This window comes from Pongo abelii, chromosome 6 (genome assembly GCF_028885655.2).
Source record: "Pongo abelii isolate AG06213 chromosome 6, NHGRI_mPonAbe1-v2.0_pri, whole genome shotgun sequence".
Taxonomy (NCBI): Eukaryota; Metazoa; Chordata; class Mammalia; order Primates; family Hominidae; genus Pongo; species Pongo abelii.
This window is the reverse complement of record NC_071991.2, coordinates 34,800,441-34,814,044: the sequence shown is the minus strand read 5'-3', so window position 1 is coordinate 34,814,044 and position 13,604 is coordinate 34,800,441. Positions and strand designations below refer to the sequence as shown.

At 40.6% G+C, this 13,604-nt stretch overlaps 1 protein-coding gene across 11 annotated transcripts in view; it reads left to right on the top strand.

Annotated features, from left to right (window-relative positions):
• IKZF1 (IKAROS family zinc finger 1) overlaps window positions 1-13,604 on the top strand; it is a 100,410-nt gene that overhangs the window by 14,282 nt on the left and 72,524 nt on the right. For 8 of the 11 annotated variants that reach the window (XM_054559184.1, XM_054559191.2, XM_054559189.2 and 5 more), the window contains exons 2-3: window positions 712-765; window positions 9,308-9,427. In XM_054559184.1, the coding sequence (XP_054415159.1) occupies window positions 726-765; window positions 9,308-9,427 (160 nt within the window). In that variant the 5' untranslated portion in view covers window positions 712-725. The other 3 variants (XM_054559188.1, XM_054559186.1, XM_054559185.2) reach the window with 3 other exon arrangements.

Here is a 13,604-nt window from a genome sequence, read left to right as displayed (position 1 = left end):
ATCTGTCAGCAAAACAGGAAGGCTTGGGCTCTCTCCTGGGCTCGTTTTGCTGCCGTAGTGAGCTTCACTTCTCCCCGTTAAGAGCGCTGGTGAAGGCTGAGGCAAGGGCCCAGAAAGATTGAGGGACAAAGACAGGAGCGCCCGCATTGCCCGTCTGCCAGGCTGGAGGTGTATTCATTATTGATGGAGGTAGTGCAGTTGCTGCTGAGATATGCAGCCCTGCCTGGGTAAATGAGACATTCTTCAGCAAATTGCTTCGTTTTTTGATTGCTGATTGTACGCGTGTCACCAAGCTGACTCGAGGTTCATCGATGCATGCTCAGTAAATTAGAAAGAACATAACTATGGATCAGCCAAGAGAATGAATTCTGTGCCTACAATGACCCAGGGCCATTTAATTTTCTGCTTAATTTTGTCGCAGTCAGTTTGCATTTTGGGTTATTATGCAGTAGGAAATTAACAATCAATAACAAATTTGGTCCTCCTGTGCTTGTAATGATATTTTTATAAATCTTTGTAATGCTGTTTTTAAAAGGATCAAGGTCTGTGCCAGTCTGATACTCCAGCAAGTATGTGAGGAGGAAAATGCATTATTCTTGCTAGATAACCTTGTTGTTAAATAGCACAGGGGTTCTTTATCTCTCTCTCTCTCTTTCTCATATCTTATTAGTATTTTTGCTTTAAACTAAAATCCCTTCCTCTCTTTCTCAGATAACCTGAGGACAATGGATGCTGATGAGGGTCAAGACATGTCCCAAGTTTCAGGTGAGACCTTATGAGATACCTGTGTGGGAAGTTCATGAGAAAAGCTTCCCTGGGGCCAGAAGTCAGAGTGCTTGGTATGCTCATGGGGGAGGAATAGGGGCTATTCTGCAAAAGAAAAGACCATGATGGAATTTGCCTGAGTGTTTCCTTCACCCGTTACAAATTATCTCACTTTGAGAAGCTGAACAGAAAGCCTTCAAGATGACATTAGTTTTACTGTTAAACCTCAGGAAAAAAAAAATGGGAAGAGTTAAATACATTTTTGTACTGTTGGAAGGAAAAATGGCTGATTGGTCTAAAACCCAAACACATGCCAATGATGGTACTTAGAGAGAGAGAGAGAGAAGCTTGAAAACATAATTGTTGGGCACAGTCATGACTACTTGTTCATTAAGCATGGACACAACATTGCTCCCCTTTGCCATATATCTTTTCAAGCCATATTGGACATAGCTCTTCTCATCCAGGAGACCCAGGAAGTGGAGAAGTCTGTAGTAGGAAAAGCCTAAGGGTAGGTTACAGACTGTGACCCTTTGGCAGTACTGAGGATGGACGGCGAGCCAGTCCAACAAAACCAACAAAACCACACAGTTCCCCAATGCATGGACATAGGAAGACAGCTTTCTATCTGGCCCTGTATCCAGAGGCATCAGCCCCAGTAGCAGCTTTCATGGACTTTGGGGTTTTTGGTATTTCATATTTTTGAGCCTCACAGACTCACAGCCAGCCCCAGAGCCTGACCTCTATTTGAGAAAGTTCTCTCAGTGACACCTTGCCTTGGCTGAGCGCCCTCGTGTTTTGAAGTTTCTATGGGATTCTACAAGTCGGTGCTCCTGATGAAGACCAGGACCTATGTGTGGCTGCTCCCCTGTTTGGTGGTTTCCCTGGAGAAGGTGCAGGAGAGGACCTTCTGAGTTCCATGGAACTGGAGATAGATCTGCCAATCACAGGCTTCCTTCTCCACCACTCCTCAGCCGCTCTATTCATGTTTCAGGTTTTGGACTTAAACTCTCCCAGGTGCAAAGAACAAACGAAAGGCTAGCTTATTTTTCTTTTAGAGTTAGGCTTCATATTTATTACAATATAATTGCCACATTCTTTGTGTAATTCTCACATTTATATCTTAAATATAATTCTCATGAATGAGAATTATATAATTCTCTTTTTGTATATCATTGAATATTTTCACTTAATTTTTAATTTTCTTAATCAACACAAAATAATTGTGTACATAGACACAAAATAATTGGGTACATAGTGATGTGATATATACAATGTATAGTAATCGGATCAGGTAAATCAGCATATTCATCATCTCAAACATTTATCGTTTCTTTGTATTGGGAACATTCAACATCTTCCTTCTAGCTCTTTGAAACTATATATTATTGTTGACTACAGTCATCCTGCAATGGTGTAGAACACTAGAACTTATTCTTCCTACCTAGCTGTAATTTTGTCTCCTTTAACAAATCTCTCCCTATCTTCCCCTCCCCCCGACCTTTCCAGCCTCTATTAGCCTCTGTCCTACTTTTTACTTGTAATGGTGACAGCAGCATTTGTTAGTTTCCACATGTGAGTGAGAACATGTGGCTTTTTAACTTTTAGAATGTGGTATTCAGGCACTTCATGGTACAGTTGGTAAAAGTGAAAATGTGTCCAAAAGTTTGTGATTATCTATATAAACAAAAATGGTATAAATCCAAATATCAATTTTATCAATTTTGCATTAAAGAACTTACCTTAGAGGTATATTCTCACAAGTACACAGAGCATTTAAGCATTTGTTCACTGCAGCATTGTTATCAGTATTTTGAAACTATGGTACATCCATGTACTTCCACATACAGCTCTTAAAAATAAGGAGGATATGAATGAACTAGTATGAAAAGAAGTCCAAATACATGTGAAAGTGAGAATAGCATGGTTCTGAATGGTATGCAAAGTATGATCTCATTCTTTAAGAAGAAAATAAATTACATACACATACACATTTTCTATATGCTTGCCCATAACGTTTAGGAAAATTCTGGGGTGATATTTATTAACCTGGACTTCCTCTTGGAAGATTGATGGTAGAAGGAAGGGGATGAGTTAGGGAAGAGGAGGAGGAGAAGGAAAACTTTGCTTTCCATCTTCTACCTTTTAGCATTATTTGAATTTATTTTCCTTAAGCATATACTTTGTTTCTTAAACAAAAAAGCACAACAACAAAAAACGAGTTAAATGGGAGAAAAAGCAGTGTAGCTCTTTATAGCCTCTCATTTGGCTTCGCCAGCCTCTCACTGCAGCCTCGGAGAGCTGGTCTGGGAAACACTGGTAGATGAGGACTGTGATCCTCACTCATGGAAGAGAATCTCATTCACTGGGTTTGCTGACTGTGACTAGAAGTGATTAGAGTGTCAAAAAACCCAAGCAGGTTAAAAATTTCCAGAGGCCAAAAAGATGCTTTAATTGTTCTGCTCTTCTTTTCCTTGTCATTTTCACTTTGGGTAGCTTCCAAATTGGTATTTTGCATGGTGCATTTAAAGAAAATGAGACCCCTTTGGCCAATGCAGGGATCTATACTCTGATATTCTAGAGTCAAAGCTGAATGCTGACACCTAGGAATTCATCTCTAGAATGTTTATATAAGGAATAGCCCCTCAGTATTCTGATCTCATATCTTAGTAACAAAACTCACAAAAGCCTGATTCTCCTCTGGTAGTTTTCTTGTCTTTACCATTATACAAAATAAGTAATTTGTTCTGCACCCTGACTGTTCAAAGGATAGGGTAGCTGGGGGCGGGGACAAGAATGGAGACCTTATTACATAAGACTTCCTGAAAAAGGAAACTCTATTTTTGTTTGAAATGATTTGGTCTGAAATTTAGTTTGTGTACACTTACCAAAGGGATTCCTATTTCTAAAACACTCATAGTACTTTTGATTTCTGTTAACCTTTGAGCACTCTACATAATGATGAGAGCACTTAAAGAGTCATGTCACTTTTAGTAAAGAATCAAAGGATACTTTTTCTACTTCTTCGAGTTTGATCTCTGCTTCTCCAGTTAAAACCAGTATTTGTTTTTTTCATTTCTAAAGTTGGAAGAAATGACATTTATGGCATAAGGATGTACATTTAACCAAATATGAGTTGACATTCTTGGTAAGAAATCTTATCAAGATTATGTTATAGATTATAAGAAATCTTATCAAGAATATGTTCCTAAATCATCCTCTTTTCCCATAAAATATTAAAGTATCAGCCATTTCATAGGATTCAACCTAATGTCTGTGAAATGCTTGATAAACAGATAAATACTTAATATCAGGCTTTTTTCAAAGCACTGGGTTATTTGTTCCTTGAGATTTATCCTAAATGTGGGCTATACCCTGGTTTACGGTGTCTCGCAGATGTGTAGTAGTAGACACTCCATAAGTGTTTACTGACTTGAATCCACAGGGTATTGAGAAAATGCTACTGATAGACTTGGAGGAGAGCATATCTAAAGCAAGCTACCCTTTCCTTTAGGGCACATCTCACTAATTCTTTGGGTAAAGCATATTTTTCTTTCTTTTGTGTTTTTGGAAGTCTTTCCAAAATGTGTGTTATACCTATGCATTGTTTTTTGGTTTGGTTTCTAAAGAAAGAGTCAGCCGGTGGGAAAGTGAAGGATGTGGGAGCTGAGAGACCTGCATCAGCATCCCACCTCTACCTCCCACGATGGGACCTGAGACAGTTATTTTTGCCTCCTGGACCAGTAGAGTATCATCTGTAACAGGAGGGACTTGAGCCAGTTGATCTCTAAGGTTCCTCTGGCACCTGTGACCCTAAATATATATTGGATATTGGTTTAATGCTATTTGTAGTGTGGTTTTTTGGGGATATGGAAACCAGAAGTTTGTTTCCATAAACATAAACATAAACTATATATATCTAAAGGATATGGAAACCTTTAGATATATATAATCTGCTTACGTAAAGAAGGTTTGTATATATTGCAGTGTCAATGGGAATATTTTATCAAGTTAAGCATAGTAAATCACGTTGATTAAATGCTTTGTATTTACCAAACATTACCCGAAGTGTTTTCTCATTTCAACTTCACAAGGACCCACAGAAGGAAATACAGTTATCATTTCCAACCTGCAGGGAGCTGAGACACAGAGAATTTAAGCAACTGACTGGAAGTCCAATAGGGAGTCAGAGATTGCTCTGGGGTGTGATCCCCACTTGGACACTAGAGTGGAAGCTTCTCCACTACTTTATAGAGTTGAGATTCTATATTTTGAGCTTGTATTTACCCAGAGAATTATATCCTCTTGGGCAATTGTATATAATAAAACCTCATGCATTTAGGAGAGGGAGGATGACAGAACTTTGTTGAATGAATTATAATCTACTTGAGAAATTATTTGCTTACAGTTTATAAGCTAATTATACCATATCTCATCCAATTTTCCCAGAACACTTCTCATAGGTAATGCTTTATTTGAAACATAGGCCATAGGTAAGTTAAGTGTAAGTGTGTATTTTTATAATTTAACCAGAAGTTTATTTCATTTTTCTAAATAAGTGAAATTGTATTGCATCTTCTAAATTATTCTATTTAAACACTTGATGTCTTGCTGTCTCCATCTCTGTGTGTTTGCATGTCATTGTACATGTTCTTAGGAAAAGTGTGGGAGCTTGATGCAATATATACCTTATGTTTCTATGTACATATAGTTTACCAAATAATACCATAAGTTTACTTAGCATATTAGAATCCATGCACATTATTTTTATTTTATCTTCACCACAATCCTGTGGGATAGACCAAAATCATGTTTTTCAGCCTCCTTTTTCCACTTTAGGAAAGGAGTCTTAAAAAGGGGACCAGTCTCATGTTCCCATTCGTCTTACAATTAATTGGTCAAGCCAGAAAGCCAGAACTATGTCCTGGGTCACTAACTCCTAGTCACTGTGTGTTAGTATTTGAGATGCCTGTTGGCTTGATTTAATCATTTATTTTTTAGTGTTTTATAATCCTTGCATACTTTTACATTTTAAATGGTTAACCAGGCAAATTGGTTTAAAATCAGTGCATAAAAATACTGTGCCTATCATGATGGGTTTCATAAAGTGATAACTTTTCATCGTGGAGATCCTCAGCTGTCACAGAAGATGAGGGGCCCTGGGTACAGAGGCTCATGTGAGGGATGAAAGTCTCAGCAGCCTGGACTCACACTTTGGGGCTTTTAGGCAAATCAGACAACCTCTTAAGAACTATCACTGAGTTCAGGCAAGGCGAGCTTGAATTAACACAGGGCCCTTGATGGGCATATGAATATATCTCACTTCACTACCATCCAGTTCTGACTCTTTACTAGATGCCCCTGTACATACCAAGACTGATTTTTTATTCTCCCTTCTCCCCATGTGGTTTCTTCTGCATAGAGAGTTCCTATTGATCAGTCTGACCCATGGTATTTTAGAATTGCGATCCCTACTGTTTCATTATTCCTTTTTCTCCCCCATGTTGAAAAAAATAAATGTCCTGAGATGCAAGATCAAGGACACTGGAGCACTGACATTTAGTTCAGTGCAGCAACTGAAGGCAGATGTAATTCTTAAGAAGCACACCTGTTATTACGAACCATCCTCAACAAATTGTAGTGGATCTTTTTTTCTCATAGATGCAGCAGTTAAATTTTTTAGTAAAAGTAACTAAGAGTTATTTGGATGTATTTTAGCATGCACTGAGCAGAAAGTATGACATTTCTTCACTGGGTAAGTCCTGATTCTTTATTATCCTCACTTGGTTCCAGGGCCCCATGCATCTAAGGGCGTCTCAGAGCATCCTGCAGTGCTCCAGTGTGATCGCAGGGAAAAGCTATAGGAGGAAAAGAGTCAATAAAGTTTAGTTTCTCAACCTCCCACCTCCACCCCATAATAATGACAGCTGGTTAATCATGAGACACGTGCACACCCCACATGCCCTGTACATGTTTACTCATTGGGATAGCATGTCAAGCCAGGAGGCTCCATGGTCATTTCTATGAAGGTACTTTAGCAGGTCTTCAAGAAGGCAAGTGGCCTGGGTCCCTGCCTCCCCAAATTGCAAGGTCCCAGCTTTATGTAGGAGACCTATGTGTATATTACAGTTCTGTGTAAGATTATTTTGTTATTCTTACCCCCACACCCACCCCCCCACCCCCCGCTGCCACCAAGAAAAAAAAAGTATTCCTCTGACAACCTTCGTAAAGTCCTGGAAGTTTGAACACCATTGCTCTAGGAAGTCATCTTATACAAAAATAAGAGTTGTGAGGTGGTTCATATACCTCCTGCGTTCTCCTATTTGGAGTTTTTCCCCATTTATGAAAGAGGTGAAAACGCTAAGATATTTAGCAATTATTACTTTAAACATTTTCTATTTATAGGCCGGGCGCAGTGGCTCATGCCTGTAATCCCAGCACTTGGGAGGCCAAGGCAGGCAGGTCACGAGGTCAGGAGATCGAGACCATCTTGGCTAACACGGTGAAACCCTGTGTCTACTAAAAAAATACAAAAAATTAGTCGGGCGTGGTGGGGACACCCGTGGTCCCAGCTACTCGGGAGGATGAGGCAGGAGAATGGCTTGAATCTGGGAGGCCAAGCTTACAGTGAGCCAAGATCGCGCCACTGCACTCCAGCCTGGGTGACAGAGCAAGACTCCATCTCGAAAAAAAAAAAAAAATCTATTTACAGCAATGAAAATAGTACTCACTTAATGCACATTTCCAAGGCTTTAGCATACAGAGCACTTTCACTCAATGTCTCTCTGGCCTTTTGTTTTTCCTTGGGAAGTTCTTATAATCCTGCTCCATCTTTAACTATTCATTTTGTATTGGCTATCCAAATATACCCAATAATGCTCTTTCTGAAAATGTGCCAATAGTGGTAATTACAGCTAAGCTGGAATATTAAATTGTGATGTCTGTTTTCCAGAGAATGAAGTAGTATTCCCCAGAGCATAGGCTTGGTGCCTGTGCAGGTTCTGTTTTAAATATTCCAGGAAGGGTTGTTTTATATACTGAGGATGATTTTACTGGTCTTGCCAGTCGTCTGAAACGCTAGTGTTACTCTTGTGGAAGGTTTATTCAAACAAACAAGGACATTTCACACAATACCTAGTCATGTTTTTCAGACATTTTAATGTTTGGTTCATCATTGCACACACTCTCAAAAATCTAGGTTCGTCTATGTGTTCATATCATTTTGCCTGTTGCCAGCTCAGTCAGCAGGCACACTCTCCCAGGCTGTTGCTATTTTGTTAGACTTCTTCAGGACCTTTATTTAAAATGGTCTCCCACACGTAGCTGTACTGCATTAGTTCACATCATCTGTTTCTTGCATGTGGGTTGTGTCTCAACTCAAGTTTAAGTTAGATCTGGAAGGGCAGAAACTATAGGAGTTGCAGCTCCTGTGGAGAAAAGAGCATTTCCTACTAGTTATGGCTTCCCAAGGAAGGTTAGATTCCTCAGAGTAGGAGTGATTCCCCAATGCTAGAGCCTCTGGTCAAATATAATTCTAATCCAGTCAAAATAAATACAGGTATTCTGTAAAACCCGATTTCATTTTGTAAATCCTACTTTGTATAGTATAAGCAATTTTCGTATTTGTGTGGATTATATTTTATTTTCCTATTTCAAAGAGAAGAATTTGTGTTAGCAGACTCCCTTTGCATGCGGAGAGGGGATCATTTTCCCAGTAGGCATGGGGTTCCCTTCCATTCCCTGTCCAGTCTTCTTTTCCCCACTAAGTTAAGTCAAACTAAGCAGCTGGTAAGATATTCCCTGGTTCTTGCAAAGAAGGTGAGCAGATGGCAGAATGTATAGCTCTGAGCAGAATACCTGGTGTGGTATCCTCAAACACAAATTGACAGGAGGGTGTGGTGTGGCAAGCTCATTGTGGGGTAAATTGGAACAAGCTTATGGGGGAAAGTTGACAAAAGATAGGAAGAACCTTAAAAATATAGATTCCTTTTATGCCGTGATAAAATGTCTAGATATTTATACTGTGGTGATTATTATGAATATGTGCAAAGATTGGCCATTAGAATGTTCATTACAGTGTTGTTTAATAATTATAAAAGGACAGAAAGCAATATGGACTCAAAAATAGGAAAAGAATTTAAAAAAATCCTAGCGTACCCGTTATAAATGAAATTATGGAAATATGACCCTGAGCATGGAAATATGTACATGAGAATGTCTAAAAGCTAGTTCATTTTGAAAAACAAAATCATGTCACCTCATATTATTTATAGTATATAAAGATGATTTTAAGAGTGGCAGTGTCTGGGATTATAGGTGATTGTATTTCTTCCCTTTTGCACATCTATGTTCTCTCATTTGTCTTGTGTGGGGAGAAGTGACTTTTTTTATAAAAAGAAAAAGGTATATGCATCCCAGCAGAGACGCACTGGCTCCACCCAGTACCTGCCTCTTCATGCCACCCTCTCAAGCCAAAAGCCGGGGGAAGCCCAGGCACCTTGACCATGACCGCCCGAGACTCACACTTCTTCTTTCTCATCAGGGAAGGAAAGCCCCCCTGTAAGCGATACTCCAGATGAGGGCGATGAGCCCATGCCGATCCCCGAGGACCTCTCCACCACCTCGGGAGGACAGCAAAGCTCCAAGAGTGACAGAGTTGTGGGTAAGTGGGTCACCAGCGGCCTCTGTGCCTGTGAAACCTTTATCTCTTTGTATTTTTCCAAGACAGTGATGAAGGGATGCAAGTCATTTTATCCATTGTGTTCCCTCAACCGGCATATTAAAGAAATATGGCACAGAGATCAGCAGGATGGGGGTCCTCTGGTGTGTGGGAGGATGGACACTCACAGGCCAGCATGGCCGTGAGAGCCACACACCCCGCAAAATGTCCAAGTTGAGGAGCAGTCCTGCCCAGGGACGCGTCTCTGTCACTGTCCTCTGTCCTCACTGCACTTGCAGGAATATCAAATGTTATGGATTGTAGATCGTGAAAATTACACACTTATGTGTTTTGGCAACAGTGTTCTTCAGTGTTTGGGTTTAGAAGAAGCCACATCTGGCCATTTTATGTTATCCCTCTAATCTCTAGTTCTTAAATTTCAGATTTAACTGAAAATAGAAAGTTTCATAAATGGTAATTTTTAAATGTTAGAAAAAAATCGAAGCACACATTTACATACCTTTTCCATAAAAAAGTGCGTGTGGAACCATCTGCAACACCACTGGTTAACTTACACATGTGACAGTTTGTGTTTGGAAAACTTCACCCACCCTCTTTATTTCAAGAAACCAAAGACTGAGAGAAGTTCAGTGAATTAACCAAGGTCAAATGACAGAGTCAGAATTGAACTGAATTTCTGACTGAAAGACTAGTTCTCGCTCCATTATACCATGTTCTAATGAGCTAATGAGTCAGCAGTTCCCTGGAATACCTGTTTTCTTCTTTAAAAAGAGAAAGAGCTGTGATACTGAGAGCCACCTATTGGCACAAAAGAATATCATGAAGGACATACAGGTAAAATGAGGTAGACTGGATCAATGTGGGTCAGCTACATAAGCCCCCATAGCCAAGAAGGGAACATGTATGTAAAATTCTCAGGCTTATGAGAATCACCTCAACAGTCTGTCTATAGGACATCCTAATGCAATAATGGGAAAATGTGATAACTGAATTTTATCTACATGTATAGAAAACATATTTTGGGCCAGGCACGGTGGCTCAAGCTTGTAATCCCAGCACTTTGGGAGGCCGAGGCGGGCGGATCACGAGGTCAGGAAATCGAGACCATCCTGGCTAACACAGTGAAACCCCACCTCTACTAAAAATACAAAAAATTAGCCGGGCATAGTGGCGGGCGCCTGTAGTCCCAGCTACTCGGGAGGCTGAGGCAGGAGAATGGCATGAACCCGGGAGGCGGAGCTTGCAGTGAGCCGAGATTGCGCCACTGCACTCCAGCCTGGGCGACAGAACCAGACTCCATCTCAAAAAAAAGAAAAGAAAAAGAAAACATATTTTGTATGTTTTTTATGTGTCTTAGAAACCAAGTGGACTAGGTATAATGGTTCTTTTTTTTTTAACTCAGCAGCACAGTTAATGGCACAAACAGATAAAGATGGTGGCTAAAGCCATTTGGTGTAGATGAATCCAGAAAACAAGTACATTTATGAATTATTTTACCCTATTGGAAAATGGCTACTATATGTGGAAAGTAGAGGGGAAGAGAAATGAACTTGTGGATTATCTACTCTATTCTACCAAAGAAAGATACATATATCATTTCAGGGTTTTCCAAAGTTGGGATGCAAATGATCATGTTTCATTTTAATTTATGTATTTATTTTTGAGATTGTCTTCTATGTATTGCAAGTGATACTGGTTTTACCATGCACTGTACCACCACAAGGGTTCCTTTCAAAACACATTCATATAAATTAAAAAATCAGTTTAAATAAAAACATCAAGTCAATAGTAGTACATAGATATGATAAAAGTTTGCAAAAGTGGCACAGGAATAGTCACTGGGTGGTGATGTTCCCTGATTTTTTTAGTCCCTGAAGCACCCAGCACCAAGGGTACTGTTCTTCCTGCTTAACACAGGAGCAAACAGATGCTCACACCCTGCCCAAGAACACAGAGGCTCAGGGACTGAACCAGAAGAAATGATCCATTAACCATGTAAATGAACAGAGAGCCTGGATGTCAGAGTGAGGATGCCGGCTCGGGTCACTGCGGAGAAAGAGATGGGCTCTCCCTGGAATCCCTGCAGCTGCCCTTAGAGGCTGTGAGCCATCGTGGCTGGGGCATCTTTAGAGAACTGAAAGTCAGGCCCATTCCTGGAGAGTGAAGAATAGCACACGTGCCTTCAAAGCAGTGTCAGTATCCTGTCCCTTATGGACATCATGTTGTTGGTGGGTTTTCCTGGGTGGGAGATCAACCAGCATCTGGTTGGCATTACTGATGGGTTCCCAGAGCTGTCTTTTGGTTTAAAGTCCTGCCCTCGGTCCCAGCTGCCCCCAGCACAGGCGTCACCTTGGAGTCAGGGGTGGGTTTGTCGTTGCCCATGGGTCCTGGCCCTGCCCTTTATCATGTTTGACATAATTTTCAGTCTACTTTTCCTTCAGGATGAAATTTTAGAAAAATATGATTTCAGAATTGTGAAATTTAAAAACCCTAGAAAACCTCTTTGCTTGGCTTGTAAATAGCAGTTGATGCAGCCCTGTGGACAGGCGGGGACAGCCGTGTGACGTAGGCACTGAGATGATTTGGGAGAATGAATGCTCCTCAGTGGGGCTAGAGGCCACAGGAGTGATAGGTTACTGTAAAGAAAGCAAAAAAGATGCAAAAGCCCACATGACAAACCGGGCACGACACAAAGGAGAGGCTTGAGAAGAGGAAGTGAGGGAGGGAGAGGATCCCACAAGACCGAAGTACCCAAGAAGACATGGAGGGAAGAGGGTGCTCTTCACAGAGCTGAGTTTAGAGATCACCCTCGATGGTTCTGGAAGGAAACCAGCCGGCTTTCATATGTGGTGACAGGCTGTTCATTAATTTGTAATGTATAGCATTAAATAAATGAAGTATGTAGAGAACATTAGGAAACAATATAAAAAGGTAGGGGAATTCGTGGATAAAGGGAGTAACCTGGGTACTGTATTTCATCACATTATTCCATGGGAATAAGTCATCAGTGCAAAGGACTGTAAAGAGTGCACAGCAGGAAATGAAAAGACAGAAGCAGTGGGGCCGGCAGGAGGAAATGGAGTTGCTGAAATGCAGGGTGAGCAGCGGGGGCGGAGAGTGCCCTGTGGGTAAGGCACACCTCAGAAGGGACAGGTCCAGGCCCCCTCCTCCCTGGCCTGGAGCTTCTGGCAAGGCTTTTCTTCTCTGAGCCTCAGTTTCCTCTTTTGAAGGTGGCAGTAGCAACTGAACCTGCATCACGGAATGGCCTTGAGGGTTAGATGGAACATATATAGACATAATTTGTTGAAGACAGAGTAGCAAAGCCACAAAGTTTTAAAAAGGACAGAAAAAAGAAATGCAACTTGTGCAAAATAGAAATTTCAAAGATTTACAAGAAGGGTAAATGAAGCTATCATAGCTTCAGTTGGGAAAAGGGAGAGAACAGATGACCAGCACCAAGGATAGAGGAGGGATTTCTTACTTAAAAAAAAAAATGGTCCAAAGAATAAGCAAACTGAAAACAGCCAGAAGAGAAAGGAAGAATTTGTTAGAATACGGCAAGACTAAAGGACAGAGTAAGGGTGCTGGCCGCCACCTGACTCAAGTTCAAGTTGAGCTGCCACTGTTGAAATTTCAAGGAGAAATGGTGAGAGGCCAACAGATGCAAAAAAAAAAAAAAGAAGAAAGAAAAGAAAAAGTGGGCAATTATTTGCCAATAATAGATTACAAGGGTGTCTGCTTTATAAAATGACAAGGAACACTTTTGGAAAGCTGTGAGCTGTTATGACCACTGGCATCCTTCAGTTTTAGACAAATCTAATCTCAACAAGGATAACAGACCATATTAATAAACAAATTGATGGGAATGGTGGAAATCAGTTCCCTGTCATGAGGGTGTGAAGTTATACTGATTGGTGAGTCACTCCCAGAATAAACAAGTAATGGTTTCACACCTCATTGCTTCATTCAGTGTGGAAGGAACATTCTAGGTTTGTGTGTAAGTTTGGGGAGAAAGAGACAGAGCCAGAGGGCAGAGCAGCCCTGCAGCCCTCAGTTGGCCTCCATTTTCTTCCAGGTCTGAAGAAAATGAAACAAAGGATTTAAAGTGTTGCTTGAAGAATTTAAGTTAGACTTAAAGGAGAGATGTGGTCTTTACTTT